The sequence below is a fragment of the Solanum verrucosum genome, unplaced genomic scaffold, assembly GCF_900185275.1.
Source record: "Solanum verrucosum unplaced genomic scaffold, falcon-dt-bn FXZP01000261.1, whole genome shotgun sequence".
NCBI lineage: Eukaryota > Viridiplantae > Streptophyta > Magnoliopsida > Solanales > Solanaceae > Solanum > Solanum verrucosum.
The window spans coordinates 12,167,728-12,186,710 of NW_026019969.1; the positions used below are offsets into that span (position 1 = coordinate 12,167,728).

Consider the following 18,983-nt stretch of genomic DNA (forward strand, 5'->3'; position numbering starts at 1 on the left):
TTAGAATAATTGTATATCTCAGGTTGATGTTCATTCGATTTCCTAAAAAAACTAATAGTAACACTTTATGGAAGTAAAAGGATAAATTACAAAATCAAATTAAAGAGATTGATTGAAGGATAAATGATAAGATATTATAACTATCATTTTTTTTCTTTACATTATTAATGTTCGTTATTACGGAATTTTGTATATAAGATAATATAGTGTTTTAGTTTTAATGACTGATAAATTTTAAGTATTATTTTATAAATTCCGTGATATTAAATTCTCGCGTGAGTCTAGGATAATTTTACTAGTTAGCATATAATTTTAAAATTCTGGACGTATTATATTTTTTTTTATACAAAAAATGAAGCAAAAGTACTCCATTTTATTTTGCTAAACTAAAAGAAGAAAACATTAGTAATTTAGTACTTATTGATTGAAAAAACTGAAGAGTGAGTAGTTATAATTTTTTGTTCACCTTCTTAGAATGGAAACTGATGCAAACAGCAAAAGAGAAAAAAACGAAAAAGAAAAGAAAAAAATTAGAAAGTTCGGGATAAAAATAAAAAATAAAAAATAAAAATGAGAAGCTCAAAATCATAGAATAAAATGCTGAGACAAATTAGGGAGACTTTTTGATTCCAAAAATTGCTTCTTCGCATGTAACGGCCAACTGTATCGGAGTAATCTAGTCGGTCTTTGGAACTTTGTAATAATCGCACTCACCGTCTTCCCCGCTGTTATCATCGGAGCTATCGCCATGACCACCGGCACCGATATCTCGTCCTTAGAAACAAGGTGAACAATTTCATTCTCTAATTTTATCTCATCACGTGTATATGTTTGCATTTCAATTTCATCAAATGTAAATCCCGCCGTGTCTGCTTTTGTAATCGCGGTTTTGTTCTACTGGAAACTAAAATTTATGACATTTTTTATATACTATTTTTGTCGATTATGGAGATTTTTAGAGTTGAGATTGCGGCTCGTTGTATCCATTGATTTCTGCTGCTTGATATTCTCGGTCCTTGATACTGAACTCACTTGTTTTTAGGTAAAATTCCTAATTTGGATTATCCACGCTAAACTTGACGCTAAATTAATTAGACCGGCATGAGATAGTCAGATAGAGAGAGTGATTTGTTGTCCACCTTCGTTATAGCTGGTAGATATTTGATAACATTGTATAACGCCGACGGATTTGCAGCTAACTCCATGAGGTAGTGCTAAGGTCTGCATACCTCCCCGCACCTCACTTGCGGGATTTCATTGGGTATGTAGTTGTTGGCCATGGATTTGCAGGTTGATATATAATCATGCCTGAATATTAGTATCATTTTCAGCACGAGGGATATACTGAAGCATCTGGTCCAGAAATTAAGATACTAGTGGAATTTGTGATATTGCTCTATGCTCCATCTTATTCACGTGTCAAATAAGAGGGAAAAAGTAATACATTTGCAATCTACTTTCATCTCTGAAGACATGATATAAGAAGGACAAATGACAAGTTTAAACAAAATGGAAAAGTAAATTTGATGCCCTCGAAACTCTTAATCAACTTTGATCTCTGAAAACATAATTCTAAGAAAAAGAAATGACTAGTCTAAGTAAAATGAATATATAAACCTTAATCATGTTCCCTAAACTTTGACACGAAGCATGTTATGCCTCAGGCTGACTTCCAATGTACAAATGCTGGGTTGACTTGCCCTTCTATTTGATAAGATGGCTGATGCTTTATTTTTCTGTAACTTTTATTGTTATTTCTTTGTAATGTTCCTGACAAAGGGTTTGGTATTTGCTATTTTTCTCAAATTGGGTCCAGGTACATGTATTCTTGTCAGGCTAGAGGAGTTCCACCTAATAAACAAGTTCTGTCAGCTCTTTTCAAGGTTTGTGATACTGTAGTTGTCCAGTGTTTACAACCATCTGAAATGCCGATTTTACTATTACTTCATGCTTATTTTTCACTTGCTCAACCTTTGATGTAGGCATCTAACTGCTGAATATCTTCGGGAAAAAGATATTTTTCTTATAGAATCTATATTGGGGAAACATATAATTTGATATTTATTTCAAGAAACTATTTTCTTCTAGATGCTAGATAAATGTATTTCCTGGTTTGAGTCCATAAGTGTGGCTAATGCATGATAAAAGGATATGCTTACTGTTACTTATTAGATGAGTTCCTTTATCCTTCTCAGTACTAGCCATATTTTTTGTGATTTTTGCTCCAGAATGTGCTGCTTGTTTCATCATCTATGTAATCTGAAATCTTACATTCTTACTTCCCATATTGCAACCCAGGCCAAACTGAAAAAAGCCCGCCATGAGGTGTCTATCTTAGTGATTTTGCTGGATGACATCAAGGATACTGATTTCCACCCACTGCTCGATTTGTTGAAGGAAGCTGATCTTTCTGAGATTGATGCAGTAGATATTATAAATAGATCTGTCTGCATCCTGAGTTGGGAGTATCTTCTTGCTTTGGTGCGTGTTAGCAGTAGGAAGCTTCGAGTTGTTGATATCCAGGATATATTGTTTGGAAAGGACTTCTTGCTGTACGTATTGCTACAGTTGTATATTGTATTCCAACTCTTTGCCACAATTGATAATATGTTTTGTTTTGCCGCAGATGCAACCATATTTTGAATAAGTATATTTGAAAAAGTAAATAAAGAAACAAATGCATTAAACGGTAGGGATTGAACACGCCTTTCAATTATGAAATACGAATTGCTTCTGTCGGTTTCTTGCTAACATATAGTCCATCTCATCTATTACCTGTAAAACTTTTTTCCGCTTAGATTTCTATATTTACGTATTTCATGAGAGATGTTTTAGTTTTTACTAATATATACAGGAGGAATCAGCACATGGTACTAAATTTGTCTTACCTTTCTGGCTGGGTTGGTTAAACTCATAAGAAAAGAATATGAAACTTTGATTCTGTCCGCCAATCAGAATTTACCTTCTAAGATTTGTAATTGTCTCAGAATATTAGGGACATGCTTGGTACCGGATTGTTTGAATAACTGCCATGAAGATGTTATGAAATATGAAACTTTTATAAGGAAGATGTAAACTAAATTAAAATACCTTTAACTATTAGAAGAACCTTATTTACCAAAGATCAAGTTTGAAATCTATGGGCTTAGTAGGGGCGGAGCCAAGTGGGTGAAGGGGTTAAAATTGTATATATATATAGATCTTGAATCTCCTTGGCTTCTTTGTGTGTTTATTCTTTTTATATTTTCAACCCCTTTACTGTAAATCCGGGCTCCGCCGTTGGCGTAGCTGATGTAGATTGAAAATGTTTAGATCATATACTCGAAATATATTCGGAATTAGATTGAACAGAAGTATAAAGGAGAAAGTTGTTTTGTATCAATTATTCATTTGATAAGCATGTCACTATTTCAAAATCGAATGATTCTATAATTGATAATTTTCTCTTATAGTGTGCTGTGTTCGTTCTTCCCCAGATTTTGACTGATGCATATATTGCTTTTTCTTTTGTTTTGTTTAGGCACAATGTGAAATGGATAGGTTCTCCTTTATGCAGTTATTAAGTTGATGTGCATTCATTTCCTTTAGATGTGTTTTCAGGGATCTTGCTCAACGCGGCTTACCATGCCAAATCCTAAATCTGAGGTCCTCCCATTTCCGAAAGCTCAACATGATTGGAAATTTTACGCGAATGCACACTCTTAACTTGGATTTCAGTGCATCACTTACGAATTTCCGTGAGGACTGTTTTACCTGCATGCCAAATTTGAAGTTCCTTTCATTGTGTGAGACAAGAATCACGAATTTATGGACTACCACTGCTGCACTTGCGAAACTCCCTTCCTTAGTTGAATTACGCTTTCAGCATTTCTTACAAGATGATGAAGCACGGAAGCATGCTGCATCAGATAGAAGGAATGATTACTGGGATTCAGATCATATGGAGACTAGTATTCATGATGAAGCACCCTCAGTTAGTGGTGAAAATAGCATGTATAGGATTCTTAATGAAGAAGACCAATATTTGAATAATACTGATATGAATCTTGATGTGAGTAGCGAAACAGAAGATTCATCTGATGACAGTGAAGTGGACTTTTCAAGTCAGGATCGTGAAACAAGTTTCATGGAACTCTTGCCTGATGTACCTCCTGGTTGGGAGGATCTGCTTAATCTGCAAAATGAGGTATACTACATTTATTTTTGTATTATTGCTACATATATAACTTTGCATGGACACTTGACCATATTCCCCTTCTTATTTAAATTGGACTTGGAAGATCAGTGATATAGATAACATAAGTACATATTACTCCTTCTCGTATAGCTCTTTTCTCTATTTTCTTTTTCTTTTCCTCTGATCTTGATATCCAAAAAACTAGGGAGTTGTAGTTACAAATTATCCCATCTTTTAACATCATCATCTGTCTGCTTCTACGAGCTGCTAAAGCTTTGCATGCTAAAATTTGATTTCACTGCCGAACCCATCCCTCAGTGCCCCGTATTTGAGTGGGGGAAAATGACAATTGTCTTTTTATTGCACCACGACAGGTTTCTTTTGGAACGTTGGAGATGCAGGATGACGAAGAACCATTCTTCCGTTTGTCTGACACACGGCTTCCTTACATTACTCCAAAGAAGTGTATATCTCATAATCCTTCACCGATATGTTTTGAAAAATTCTACCGAGAGTACATGATAGCTTCACTGCCAAACCTGAAAATTCTAGATAACTTGCATATTAGGAAGGTTGACAGAGAAAAGGCCATATTGATCTTCTCAGAAAAATTTGAGCACCTACCATATAAGAGGAAGTATAAGGAGAGTGTTGTCAGCATTCTGCAAAAGCGTGAGATTCGAGCAAACCATACTCATGGGCCCTCTCCTAGGCGAAAGTCGCAATATTTTTATTCTAGGTCATTGTCTGCTGCAAAAGTTGGTTCTGTTGCTTGGCCTGCCCTTCGTCCCCTCTCGATCATGGGCACCACAGCAAGAGATGATCAAAGAAGCTACCGACCACGCCAATTTGAGTATCATCCATCTGATGCAAGCCTTATGGTTTTTGGAACATTGGATGGTGAAGTAATTGTTATCAACCATGAGAGTGAAAAAATTGTCAGTTATATTCCCTCACTTGGAGCAATGAACAGCGTTCTGGGTTTATGTTGGCTCAAAAATTATCCCTCCAAGGTATATCATGTAAAAGGTGTAAGTTATGACTGTATCTTGTGAAGTAATCACCCTGGGAATTGTGTTCCTTGAAATCCTAATATGTGCGTACATGCTCCTTGCTGTTTATGGTTTACGCCTGATACTATTTATAATTTAGACACCCATCGTGGTTCATTTCTTGAATAATGTCATCCAAACACTGAATAATAATCCATCTTTTGGGCGCAAGCAGAGGTTGTAATTCTCAAGTAATATCGAAGGGATTTGCCTATATTATGGAAAGTCGATTTCTTTTTGATAAATTGCCATTGGTCCCCCTGTTTCTTTCCATGAACTTTTCTGCAGAGCAATTGCCAGCTGCAGTGTAAAGTTGCATTCGCCATGCATATTGTTTTTTGGTGTTGTAGGCTTAACCATGCCAAGTCATTGAACTTGAGCAGCTGCCTATTTTGATGAAAATCCTTATGTTTTTCTCAGGTCATTGCTGGTTCTGATAATGGCTCACTTAGATTATATGACATCCGGTTGATGCCTACAACAGCCACAGGCAGTCATCAGAATGCAGGTTCAATTATGTTTGATGACTTTGACCAGTTAACGTCTGTTCATGTCAACTCTACCGATGAATTATTTCTTGCAAGTGGATACTCAAAACATGTTGCTCTGTACGACATTAGCAGTGGCAGACGGTTGCAGGTGTTTGATGATATGCATCGAGAACATATAAATGTCGTTAAATTTGCACACCACTCTCCATCTATTTTTGCCACTTCATCATTTGATCGGGATGTTAAGTTGTGGGATTTAAGACAGAAACCAAACCAGCCTTGCTACACTACTTTAAGTTCTCGAGGGAATGTGATGGTTTGCTTTTCCCCTGATGACCAATATCTTCTTGTCTCAGCTGTTGACAATGAGGTAATTTATTATAGGTCAAGAGGTTTTGTCCCATTTACCATGAATGATGCTTCAGATCCCTGCTGTTATTGTGCTAGTCTGGAGCTTTTTTATGATCTGTCCCTGTTACAAAATTTCAATGCATAGCACAGAGAAATCATATCATATATCATATTCTTATTAAAAATAACCCTATTGAATTGCATATTCTAGTTCCAGGATTTCACCAAAAAACCTTGTCATCTTAAATGGACTTCCACCATCAACCTCGTATTCTTTAATCATGGCTAGATAGTAGCGAGAGAACTGAGTTCAATCTGATAAAATCATCAAATTGTTGTTGGGAAATGATTAATTTATAATGTGGATACATATTTGTCCAAACCTCACATTGGAAGAGAAACATGGAGAAACGTCACCTATATGCACTAGCCGCTACACGAAGAATTAGCCAATGCAACAGGAGAAAAGAGACTTAAGTAGGCTAAGCTCTACAGAATTTAGATTGATGTTTAATACCTACAGCAAAGCTTCTATTAAGGGTTACAGGAAGAGGACAATCGTTCAGGATCAGCTTCCTGGAATATCCCAGGCGGCATGTTCCTGTGAAACCAAAGATTGATATGCAAAAAGAGAGCAAGAACTTCTAAAAGCATTTTAGAAATTCTTATCTTACGACTCTTCTCTTACCATGTTGTTGAAGGATCTATAAAGCTCTTAGCCAGTCGTTATTTACTGAGGAATAACTTCTCCTTTCCCTAATTTTCTTTGAGAAGTTGAAAGAACTTTGAACTTTGTTTCAAAAAAATTATGGCCCACCATTCATGTGGAGGAGTTCTAGGACTATTCTAAGAGGAATATGTACCAAACTGACATAATACGAAGTAAAATGAAAAGATTTATGGAAGTATTTTTTTAATGGATATATTATATGCCGCAAAACGTCATCCTTGTCCAAGATTTATTGAGAAGATGGAAAAATTATTGGCAGGTGAAACAACTGTTAGCTGTTGATGGGAGGCTCCATCTAGATTTTAGTATTACTTCAACAGGGAGCTCTCAGAATTACACGCGTTCTTATTACATGAACGGAAGGGATTATGTCATCAGCGGAAGCTGTGATGAACATGTAGTCCGCATCTGTTGTGCTCAAACGGGTAGGCGGCTTAAAGATGTATCATTGGAGGTAACCTGGTTTATTGATTGTCACACTTCAATAACCTTCCTTGCTTTTCTACCATGTCTTACAAATTTAACTGATTCGACAACATGATGACTATCTTTACCATCATAATTGCCACTGGATGCTGTTTGACTTAGATTGTATCTCCATGTTTCTCAGGGAAAAGGTTCAGGAGCTTCAATGTTTGTCCAATCATTGAGGGGTGATCCTTTCAGAGTAAGTCCTCTTTTCACGTAACAAGTTTTTTCTACTTCTCTTTTCCTTTTATTTTTAATGTAAAAATGCCTCTACTAGTTTTTAAGCGAATTATATTCCTCTTTCGATGTGTCAATTAACGAAATTAGATAGCAGCTTATATTAACATTTGGAATTGTAATTATATATCCAGTGTTATCAAAGGCGCGCTTTAAGCGCGCTTAAGCCCTGAAGCGAGGCTCAAAACGTGTTGAGCGCTTTGACTCGCTTTAGGTGCGTTTCAATGTCGTCATCAAGGTTCTAAGGCAAACGTTTACTTGCCAATGAGCCTCGTATGAAGAAGTGACACTAAATAATTGATATTTCACTTTATCATAAAAAAATTTCAATTTCTTTGGTCATATATTTGTCATTCATGTTTATAATTATTAGTCTTGGACGAAACATATATATTTGTATTCTTTTCTCCCTTTGCACATTTTTCATTAAACCCACACTTTATTTGCGCTTTGCGCTTAAATCCCTCACAGACCTTAGAGCTTTTTTGCGCTTTTCGCCTTTGATAAAACTGTATATAGCTAATAGCAGTTAGTAACCTATAATACTGACCTAGCTGCATCACTTATAGTCCATGAGTGTTTAAATAGAGACTCGTTGGAAGGAAAATGAGTAGCTCATAGTTGATGTATATAATTATCCAAGGATTGTACCAGACAAAATTTAGAAATTTCAAGTTGAAGAAGTGAGCAGATCTTTCCACTGATCTGCTTGTGAGCGACTAGCTAATGGGTCTTACATCATCAGTGAAGAGGGTCCGATTAGATTGTTTCAATCTGCCCAGAAATTGTTCTCGTGTGTGAGCGCATGGGAGAGATTTTAATGTTGAAATCATATTTTTATAGATCTAGAGGCTTTTGCTTCCAATCTATAAACACGAGGGGAACCCTGAGGGGTAGCTCAGCTGGTAAAGGCCTGGGACAAAGTCCTTCAGGTCGCCGGTTCGAGCCCCAGCAGGGCCACTGGAGGCATTACAAACCGGCCGCGTCTCCAGGGCCCCGTGGAACTAACCGTGGTGGACCCGCCTTGAAACAGCAGGACCCGGTGGGTACAGCTAGTCGGGTTCGCAAAGCGACGCCCGGAAACCACGGTAAAAATAAAAATAAAAATATAAACACGAGGGGAAAAAAAAGAAGAGGTAAACTAGTATATACAGCACTTAAGTTTTTCAACTTCTTTATCCCCATGAAACTGTCAAAAGGCTTAGTATCTTAAAACATCTATTTAAAGTTTGGTATACCATACTCAAATATGTAACTTTTTGCACATAAATGATCAGTAGAGACGATGTCTTTGAGTTAAAAAAAAAAAACATCTATTTGGAAGGAAACATTTGGGTTAACGAGGAAATATCAAATGACATGATTTAACTGTCATTTGAAATAAACACCAATAAGAAACGATCTGTGTGGCTTAAGGACCTTTTTCCCCTTCAAATTGATGATCTAAGCCTATTAGAATGCAATACATAGTATCAACTTCTCTACCTAAACAGGTCTAGTGTGCCAGATATTTAGTTGGACCAAGCTAGAAGTTGAAATATCTTTCATGAAGCTTCTCATGCAACCTTAACTTGACACTTGTATTGGTTGAGATCAGTACGGTCGAGTGTTGAAGGCTGATACAGCAACAAGTCAATCCTTCAAATCGCAGAAGTGTACTGATATTATGTTGTTTTCAGGATTTTAGCATGAGTGTTTTGGCAGCCTATATACGTCCAAGCTCAAACTCAGAAATTGTTAAGGTCAATTTACTACCTTGAAAAGTCGATTTTTGACATTGAGCTTTTATTTCACCCTGGGTGCGTTATGTTCTTTCATGAATATGATGCAGGTAAATCTGCTGGCATCAACTGACCAAGACAAAGGGCTTTCGTACACTCGGCATTCTCATCCACTATGTAGTAGCGGAGGCTGATCTTTTTGCATCAACTTAAAAAGGTACTTAATGGTTTATGCATGTCCAGTAATCTTTGTAGATACAATATAGACTAGCTAGGTATTGTAGAAATGGAAGTAGGACAGCAACCGTGGAATCTAGTTTTGCTTCAACTATCTGCTTTTCTGTTTGATCAACCTGGTGTATGTTGTAACATTTGTATTAAGTACAGTGCTGATTTATGAGACATCTAAACTGGTTGTGCACAACTAGGAACACTACTGAAGTGTCTTTTTCTCTTATGTTCTCTCATCTTGTACCAATATCAGATATTGTAAAGACTAGCATTCTAAGTTGCTGACTGCGGTTTCAGTCCTAAAATTCGCGATGCGTTTAAATTATCAATCTAGTTGCACTTGTAATTTAGGTGCATTTTGAGGAGTGAAGAAAGAAAGAAATATAACGTTACATAGATAAATATTATGTATCCAGAAGCTTTTCTCTTGATTTGGCTTTCGAAAACACAAACATTAATTGGTGTATGTACTTAGATGTTGATCCAAATTAAACAAAATCAGTTCTACGGGAGCGATTCGAGAGACCAGTTCAGCACCCAAATATCGTTAATACACAAAACAATGAATCTACCCTTGCTGTTTTTTGCACGTAAAGACAAAATGAATAAGGTGGATTTACGTCATACAATAATGTGCCATCACCATCAGAAGATGGCACCGCACGCCCAGTTTCAGAAAGATATAAAGATAAGTGATGAGGCAATTGGACGTACGTTTTCTCTTTGCAGAAAAATTCGTGTACTGACCTTGCTACACAGCTGTCTCTGCACACTCTCCTGACTCCTCTGCTGCCTGTGCCCAATTTGTTTTGAATTTCAAAAAACAATAAAAAAATCCAAACAGAAAATAACATCTCCATCTACAATACAAAGTAGGGGTAAAATATGTGTACATTGTACCCTTTCACGGCTTTACTAGAAATATTAAACTGAGTATGTTATTAGTTGTAATTTATTTTTAAAAAAATGTGCAAGGCATAGCATTTGATTTCTCAGAAGGAGCAAACCTTAGATAATCCATAATTAACGAAGATGCATATTCAAGATTTAAAATCAAAGTAAGTGTTGAGATATATGAAAATTTGACAGAAATTTTCTGTTATGGTTTGAGTCGAAGTAATTAGGTGTGGAATTATTCGCTATTATAGTGCAATGGCTTGCGTAACGGAGACCCCCTTCTACGAGGAGCGATTGCTTCAGTAGTGGAGCCAAGCAGTATACTTTTAAAATCATGATTTGAAGTAATTGTCAAACACTGCAGTATGCTTTTTCTTATATTAAAAAGATTCAATAGTTTATATATTATCTTTAAAAAACCATCGTTACCCTATTGACATAGTATAATTCAGTTGCATCCCTAACTCCCCCCCCCCCCCCCCCCGCATTGCTTCACCTAGAAATTTGACTAAATAATTTTTTAAACCAATGTACATCTATACAATGCAATAGGCTGATATTGCTTAAAATATGTAATGTAAATGAAACATTAATTCTGAACAGATAAGAACACTCTCATAATATTCACAACTCAACTGATGAGAACCCATTTTTTTTACTTATTTGAGAACCCGTTATTGAGGAATATAAATAATAAAATAATCCCTCTACTATACTGCGACGGGTCTATAAATGCACTGTAGCTCCTTTTCTACTTTGCCTTAAAATTCTTAGTTTCCAAAGAAACATTTCTTGAGTTGAGAGCCAAAATGAAGAGGTTTTTGGTAGCTTTTATGTTGCTCTTTGCTCTGCTTTTGACATCCTCCTTTCTTCAACCTGCAACCGCCAAATCAGGTAAATGTCATTGCCATTCACTCTAACACAACTTCAATTTAAAAAACCTCGGTTGGCCAGACCACTAAGCTTTCGCTATGTGTTTTTTTTCTTTTTTAGAAAAAAACTAAATTATATTTAGTCTGTGTCCTTTTCGTCTCACGATGACGACAACTCTTGTCGATACGTCGAGGTTTTGCGCATGAAATGTACTAGGATTTAGAGAATTTCTCACTTGAGCTTACTTTTCGAGTTATTAATATCTGTAGTTAATTTTTAGGTGATCTGATACGCATGGTGTAAAAATTCTTTTATGCTGTTAATAATTATAGAAGTTGTGCTCAATTTGGTTTGGTATTTGGATGGTACAGTGTACTGCGCGCAGAAATGCGAGGCTCGGTGCTCCAAGGCAGGACTGAAGGATCGGTGCGTGAAATACTGTGAGTTGTGCTGTGCAAAGTGCAAATGCGTTCCAAATGGGACTTATGGAAACAAGCATCAATGCCCTTGTTATAGGGACATGAAGAACTCTAAGGGCAAGCCCAAATGTCCTTAGAAATAATAATAATAATAATAGTTACCAGATTTCTTCTCCTGCTTTGCTTTCTGCATCTAAAACTTTTAAAATTTTCAGAGAATAAGAGCTCCTTTAGGACTTATTAATGTTTGTATGCAAGTGTTCTTATTACCTATGACAATTGAGATGAATTTTGGACTTCAATTCCTCCCATTTCTTGTTTACTGATCAATGTTCTTTTCTGCCACTGTCGTTTAAAACAACCTCATTACTCAATTATTCTTGATTCAAGATGTTGTTCTTAAAGGGAACATGAGGTCATACATTTATTAATGTATTAGTTCAAAGTTGTGTATTCTTCAAAAACACTTACTGCCAGGTTAGAGCTGTATTTCAGTTTTGGAAAGAATAAGAGAACAACAGAACCTATTACACTAAATATGTCCATAACTGCTGCAAGCTAGGATTTAACTTTCTTTAATCTTACAACCAAATAAAACACTAGGTGATTTCTTCACATTTATCAAAGTCTTGGTGGACAGAAACCAGGTTTCCATGGAATTAGTCGAGCTGCGCAAACTGACCACTGAGATTATTTTTTTAATTAAAAAAAAAAAACAAAAAGCTACCTTATTGAAGTACCTTCTAATAAAGAAAGCACGACGAATGACTTCAAGCAAACACGCCAGAAACAAGATTCAGTTATGCGGTGAAAAAATATCTCATATCGCATCTCAATTCTCACCTATCAACTAGTACAAAATAAGATTTCTCTACACAAAGGTGTTCTGATTAAATCAATGAATTATTTGTTATCTCAGACAAAAGACACTCTTGGGGTTCTCCTTCAGCCTGTACAAACACAGCTGTATAACAAAACAACCATTTTCATTTGTTGCAATATCAAGTTAATTCTCTGCTAACACGTCCAAAATATATTGCAACATGGGGATAATTTCAATTGATTCAAACAAATTGTGAAGGAATGTCCAGGCATCTAAGTGGGGTTAACTTCACATATGTACTGAACTTTGCCCAATATAACAATATAAAGTCACAAAACTGTTTCTAGAGCCCAACATACTCCTCCTTCAGAGAGGGAAAAAGGGAAAAAATAATTAAAAGTAATGAATAAGTATTTGTTCTTCTCTGAATATAAAATGAGTTCTGAAGGGTACATCCTGAACATTTTATCACTAGTTCAAAGTCATAAAATACTCGCACCTAGTCATATATCAAATAACATATTTTTATATGCTATCAAGAGTCGACAGACAAGCATTTGTAAATCTAAATAACAGGAGTAGACGTACTTGACAGACTAGCATGATGACCATTCTATCGAATATTCCATCAAATAATTACAGAATCGCTTACCATTTGCAGAACCATATTTCTGCCAGCACTGTAGTCAAACAAACTCGCCTATTTACAAAGTCAACCAAGTTAAACAAGACAAGCGCTCCATCAACTTTCTCGGCCTTGTTTGGCTAAAAACAAGTGTAGTCAACTTGCTAATTGCTCGATTCGCTCTCTAACCCACATGGCAAGGACAACAGTACAGTAAGCTCCACCCGATATTCTAGACCTCTAAGGTAGTGCCCTAGCAGCATGCACCTGATGAATTATCAAGGGACAAAGTCAAAGTTCCTATCTTTAATACCAAGTAGGAGTAGTAAAATTCAGGATCCAGCTCAAAGCCAGAAAACCCAGGGGTTTTCAAAATATTGAGAAAAACTAGTACTAACAGTTCGATATCATGAACCAACACAGCAGCACATATAAACAGTCAACAATCAGGGCAGCATGAGTACAGATGCGGTAGATGAGTAACAGATGCGTAAGATTGACAGGAAGACATCTGATCAAACCAGCAAGAGAAAGACTAGAAATGGGGAAAACAGGGTAAAGATTGCACCTAACCTAATACAGTTGGAGCCAGTAAAGCATTTGATTCATACTTGTACATTATTTTTTCATCTTTTGTAGGAAAATCCCCTTCTCTAGTCTTGGGAAATTGAGCGACGCATCCACATAAGCACAAGAATTTTGTTCTTTTGAACAAGCCTTCTAAATCCAATTTTTTTGTCCTTTTATTTGAGTTCATAATAATAACTGGCGGGTTTCATTAATGAAAAGAAAAGCGGAGGCCCGCCATCTGCTAGCATTGTGGTTTTCTATCGATTCTTTATCAATGGCCCACCCTTTCTTTGAACCTTGTCAATGATCGAACTTAAACTTCTTTATTTTGACTTTTACCCAAATACGACATAGTTAGTGCAAACCGGCTATATTTGTGTCCAGGAACAACTCATTTTCAAGAATAAAAAACATACATAGCTATAAAAACTAAGCGCCGTACTCGTTCGTGTAGAAGCCTAGTCAATTAAAGACAAATTTCTCAACATCCCAGTTCGTACAACTAGAAGACTAATAAATTTGCAAACCTAAGCATATAGATCATTGAGAAAGTGTTCTCACCAAAACAACAGACGAGCCAAATAATCTCGAGTCAATGATATCTGAGGTTGGAAGTGAATGGAGGTGTTCTCAACAAGATCGATGGAATCTTCAGCTCCAATATTTACAGTTCCTGCAGAGCTATTTTCTGATAGATCGGGGGCCTTAGAATGCATTCTAGGGGATAGAGTTGCAAGTAGTCCATGGACTACTGAGCGGATGGTCTCCTTTACTTCCAGGGATGTTGGTTCTGATAGCTCAGCAACCTGCATTGATGTGGATAGTGAGCAAAGCAAAGACAAAGGAAGACAATAAGATAGGAATAACGAAGATATAAGTTTCCTAACTTCCAATTCTGAAAGGAAGTGTGTGAACAACCAAGAGATCACGCAACTACAATTACAGGAAAGCTAGAGAACGCATATTAAGAGACAGAAAAAATATAGAATAAGTCGAGATTAATAAAAACTATTGACGGAAAAAACAAGCTGAAATGTTTGTAAAATCAATTAACACCATAAGAAAAAATTTCCCTACCCTCAATAATAAAAGTATGCAATACAAAGAATGGAGAGAAGAAGTGCAGTGCGTGATGTGTGGGTCAGGCGCACATCACAGATTTGAACCTGCCACAAACAAAAGCCTAATATTTAAGTGGAGAAGGGTAAGAGGGCAGGCCCATTATCCACCGAGTGTTTAACAGAGTGCCATCGGCCACTTGGGGATTTCTTGGACATCTATAAGAAAGAAAAGGAGGGCGAGAAGCATTTTTTTTCTTTTCTTGCTATAAATATAGGTGAAGCTGTAAAAGTCTTAGTTCTCACTCTGCGTAGAAAAGAAAACTTGAATAGGTGATATTTCACTTTGAACCCCACATATATTTTTTTACTTTGTCCATAATTCTGTGGTCTCTTTTAGAGACAGAGAGAGTCCAACCTAACAAGGTCCTCTTCCGTTATGAAACTTAAGGCTTTTTTCATAACCTTATCCCGCCCTTTCTCTCCCTAAAATTCATCCAAAAATAAACTTATATTAAAAAATCTATCTTAAATTGCTTTTTTAACTTTCAGTTTCATTCACATCTAGCACATCAGTAAGTTCAGCAAGAACCATATTATTTTTCCTCTCTTTTTTTATGGTTATAAGCAACAAGAACTCAAATGTATCCAAGCAGATTAATGGAAAACAAAGGTGCAGCCATGGAATACATCTTCCCTATATCATTTTGAATCTGTCTCCATCCTCGAATATTTTTCACATACATAAAATGTTTATGCAAAAGATCCATATAAGCAACTAGTTAGGATTAGCTTAGTCAAATATTTTACAGATACATAAAATGTTTATGCAAAAGATCCATATAAGCAACTAGTTAGGGTTAGCTTAGTCATGTTGATACACCTACATTATGTTTAGAATTTGCGTAGTCTTTTTAATCATTCAAAGATTTATATGTCAGCAAAAAATATAAAGAGCCTATTGAAAATTGAAATGAAAAGGGTCAAAATGGAACGAAATGGATAGTGCAATTCATACAGCAAACATCAGCTAGCTTGGCTTGACTCTTGAGACGTAGTAGTTGTCATTGTTGTAGGATAAACTTCTTATGGAGTTGTAAGAAAAGGACAGTTGACATGTTATACAGGAAAAGAACCATTTACCTTCTCCGGAAGCAATGATCTTAAGTAGTCCAACAACTCATTCTTCTCCTCACCTACAAATTGTTGCATCTGAAGAGCTGCACTTTTCCTCTTAACTTCATGAAGTTCCTTCCACACACAACAACAACAGACATGATAATTTATTGATCGGACAAGATGAAAATATTTAAACAACAAGATATTCTGGAAGTAAACCCTACACTTAAAGGGATCTTAACCATGAATATAAGGTGTATACAGTCTATTCGGCTGGAGTAAACAATATACTGTAAATAACTTTTTATCAGTTTTTTGACTTTGTAAGCTCCCTAGTAAGCATGTGGAAGATCTCTGTACTGGAACTAACCCGTTTGACTTTTGCTTGTAATTTTCAGCATCGATGGGTGCAGTCTTCATGAAGTTTTATTTTCATTGATTAAAAAAAGAATATAAGGTGCATACACTGGAGTGCTGATTCTACCTTTTTGTAAGACGCTAAGCGAGTCTGTAGGTCTAATATGTATTGCTGAGCTTCAGGGGTCATTTTACCAACGTCTGGAATATCAAGTGAAAGTTCACTCTTTCCTTCTGATGTTGGTTGTTTATGTTCTGATTTTTTGCTCGATATATTTTCATTCAGCAATGTCTCATCTCCAACTTTAGAATCTTCAAGCTTTTGTCTACCAATGTTTCTATCATATATTTCAAGGTTCTTTTCAAGACAAAGCCTGTACTCAGCATTTCGTAGTGTATACCTGCAATATTACAATGGATTACATTTTATGCTACACGTCAACTACAAGCATCGAGTTGAATGAGCAACAGAAGCAATTCAAGCTCCTTTTTGCTAGAATTTTGTAAGAATAGTTCATTTCATCCATCTCTCGCTACTCCGTATTTTTCATTGTTGTTATTTGCACAAAAATAAGAGAGGAGGAATATAGTGTTTGAGGTAACAAAGAAATTGATGCAGTTTAAATCTAACACAACTGCATCCATCGAGTGTTTTAGGTATTACATTGTCTATCCTTTTCAACGTTATTAATATTTTACACAACAGGATCCTTCTTTTTATTTACTTATCAGATAAAAATGGTTGCAGTTCAGTAGGATTTCAATTGTCTTGAATAGGAGAAACGATACCCCCATGCTATAGAAAATAAAGAAAAAGGAAAGAGGAGCACAGGTGGCTGATCAAGCTAATGATACTCCCAAAAGACAATGGCTATTAAGTAAGATGGACATACTGGCTATAATCTTAACCAAATCTTCTTTCCTCTATCTTTGTGTTGATCCCTAAAACTAAATCCTACTAAGCATAAGCATGGTGAGGTTGTGGGCAAGAGGTGCTCATGCTAAAAGATAAAGTATACCCAGTCATCATTGAAGAGATCAAAAGCTTGGAGATTGGTTCCCACAAAGCTTCAATTAGAACTTGAAACTGGTCTGATGGAAGCAAGCCCAACATGCCTGATATAGTTCTTTTCATTGCATCAATGGTTGTGGGTGGTACATCTTTTTGAATAAGGCTCACATCCAATGGCTCTATCTCTTGTATCAAGTTTGAGAGGACTGATTTCTGGTAAGAAACAAAGACGAAAAAGAAAGAGAAATCTTTAATCAAGTTCAGCATTATGCTAACATTTCCTACATGGAACAATTCCCAAGGTTGCTTATTTGTGAATGAATAACCATCAATTTTGCAACATATAGAAAAAAGTACAAACAACAAGCAAATCAAACTTTTAACCCAAGTTATGAGAATACTAGTTTTTCTAATGCAGTAAATAAAACTCAAACATTTTGCAGTACATCAACAAGTAATGAACTTAAAGAACATAAATGCAATTCAACTCCAGCTGTGATTTCTGTTACTGTTGCCTGCCTACACGATAGTACATAAAAATACTTTTTGAGAAAAATATCATAGCTTTGCTGAATAAGACAAATGTCAAACCTCTTCAGTTAGTGATCTTCAACATTTTCAAGCATTTGCATTCCCCATAATAAGTTACAGGATGAAAGATCATAAGCAGCCGTGAATCAACCAAGGATCAGCTCTCATAAGCATCAAACTACATCTTTAAAATGAATAAAACTCTAAATCCTAAATACTTTGTATTCAGATAAAACTCATCTCCCAACCAACCAGAGAGCATCCAGAATTTAAAGGCAACAAATACGCCAGTGACATATATACATAAATTTCTTCTAAAATAGTCCTTTAAAATTTCAATATGTGTACACATATTGTCCAAGTTCAACAATGTGCTAAATTCACCTCTAAACCAAACAGTTCTCACTTAAGGTCAGGAGGTGACATTAGTTGATTGAATTGCTAAACAATGATCACAACCACAAATCAACTTCCGCTTGGCATAATTAGGCAATTAATTTCCATGTATAGAGAGCGATAAGGCAACCTAGTTTAGGTTTAGCAGCAAAACAACAGTAACTCAACTACTACGAAAAACTGTTTATAGAGACATACATATTAAACCAAATCAACAAAATAAAAAAAAGAGAAACAAAAATAACATATCAGGATATGCAAATTCATTATCGAAACTAACCTTGGATCGAGAATTCTGATTGCTGGCACTGAAATCATCGTAAGAAGAAGCAGAAATTGAAGCAGTTCTTAAGGTTAAAGATTTATTAGGAATTTTGGTTGAACGAAAGGGAAGAGAAGAGAGTGAGGGAGAAATAGATAGGCGTTTGAAATGGCGTATAGGAAGAGGAGAAGTGGAGAGGGAGAAGGAGAAGGCTGCCATTGACAACCACTACTGCTCCTCCTTCTCTCTCTGCCCTCTTTCCGATCCAAAACCAGGAAAACTGGTATATATCCGACCCGACCCGAAAAGGGACGACCTTAATGGCTTAATTGCACCGTAAACACATTCAAAGGATCTAAACGTGTGGATAACGTCGATTGCTAAAAAATGGATGATTTGATAAATACCATCATTTGGCGCTATCCATTATTTTATTTTTATCGTCGTAAAAGGAATTTGTACAGCACATAACTTCTGAATTAGACATTTTACTAGAATAATAGAAAATTATGATTTTACAAGTTACATTAAGTGAGTTATGATATTACATTAGGTGAGTTATGATATTACGTATAATTTTTGT

General features: G+C 36.0%; 3 protein-coding genes across 4 annotated transcripts; 2 read left to right on the plus strand and 1 right to left on the minus strand.

Moving 5' to 3' along the window:
• Window positions 1-592: 592 nt before the first annotated feature.
• LOC125815755 (uncharacterized) lies at window positions 593-9,444 on the plus strand. 2 transcript variants are annotated; one of them, XM_049495304.1, is made up of 10 exons: window positions 593-786; window positions 1,817-1,883; window positions 2,299-2,552; window positions 3,601-4,186; window positions 4,552-5,190; window positions 5,650-6,090; window positions 7,061-7,255; window positions 7,412-7,468; window positions 9,186-9,248; window positions 9,338-9,444. In XM_049495304.1, the coding sequence occupies exons 1-10, from the start codon at window positions 749-751 to the stop codon at window positions 9,419-9,421; spliced, it is 2,424 nt and encodes an 807-aa protein (XP_049351261.1). In that variant the 5' UTR covers window positions 593-748; the 3' UTR covers window positions 9,422-9,444. The 2 variants fall into 2 exon arrangements, with proteins under 2 accessions (XP_049351261.1, XP_049351262.1); XM_049495305.1 differs by lacking the exon at window positions 593-786 and adding an exon at window positions 960-1,042 and having other exon boundaries at window positions 9,338-9,425.
• Window positions 9,445-11,076: 1,632 nt separating this feature from the next.
• LOC125815784 (peamaclein-like) lies at window positions 11,077-11,904 on the plus strand. The gene is made up of 2 exons (XM_049495336.1): window positions 11,077-11,249; window positions 11,600-11,904. Exons 1-2 carry the CDS (start codon window positions 11,165-11,167, stop codon window positions 11,782-11,784), a joined length of 270 nt encoding a protein of 89 aa, XP_049351293.1. The 5' UTR covers window positions 11,077-11,164; the 3' UTR covers window positions 11,785-11,904.
• A 959-nt stretch (window positions 11,905-12,863) lies between these two features.
• On the minus strand, window positions 12,864-18,806 carry LOC125815731 (uncharacterized). Its single transcript, XM_049495276.1, has 6 exons — window positions 18,419-18,806; window positions 17,219-17,424; window positions 16,327-16,600; window positions 15,867-15,974; window positions 14,227-14,471; window positions 12,864-13,362 (listed from the first exon to the last, which is right to left on the minus strand). Exons 1-6 carry the CDS (start codon window positions 18,617-18,619, stop codon window positions 13,260-13,262), a joined length of 1,137 nt encoding a protein of 378 aa, XP_049351233.1. The 5' UTR covers window positions 18,620-18,806; the 3' UTR covers window positions 12,864-13,259.
• Window positions 18,807-18,983: the final 177 nt, after the last annotated feature.

What these genes read in the sequence shown, in the direction of transcription:
- LOC125815755 (XM_049495304.1), top strand. Translation starts at nt 749, where the DNA reads ATGACCACCGGCACCGATATCTCGTCCTTAGAAACAAG. An exon ending in TTAAAGATGTATCATTGGAG is followed by an intron (nt 7,256 to 7,411) that starts GTAACCTGGTTT and finishes CATGTTTCTCAG; the next exon opens with GGAAAAGGTTCAGGAGCTTC. An exon ending in CAAACTCAGAAATTGTTAAG is followed by an intron (nt 9,249 to 9,337) that starts GTCAATTTACTA and finishes AATATGATGCAG; the next exon opens with GTAAATCTGCTGGCATCAAC.
- LOC125815731 (XM_049495276.1), bottom strand. Translation starts at nt 18,619, where the DNA reads ATGGCAGCCTTCTCCTTCTCCCTCTCCACTTCTCCTCTTCCTATACGC. An exon ending in ATCAGAATTCTCGATCCAAG is followed by an intron (nt 17,425 to 18,418) that starts GTTAGTTTCGAT and finishes GTTTCTTACCAG; the next exon opens with AAATCAGTCCTCTCAAACTT. An exon ending in TTGGCTCGTCTGTTGTTTTG is followed by an intron (nt 13,363 to 14,226) that starts GTGAGAACACTT and finishes ATAATTCATCAG; the next exon opens with GTGCATGCTGCTAGGGCACT.
- LOC125815784 (XM_049495336.1), top strand. Translation starts at nt 11,165, where the DNA reads ATGAAGAGGTTTTTGGTAGCTTTTATGTTGCTCTTTGCTCTGCTTTTG. An exon ending in ACCTGCAACCGCCAAATCAG is followed by an intron (nt 11,250 to 11,599) that starts GTAAATGTCATT and finishes TGGATGGTACAG; the next exon opens with TGTACTGCGCGCAGAAATGC.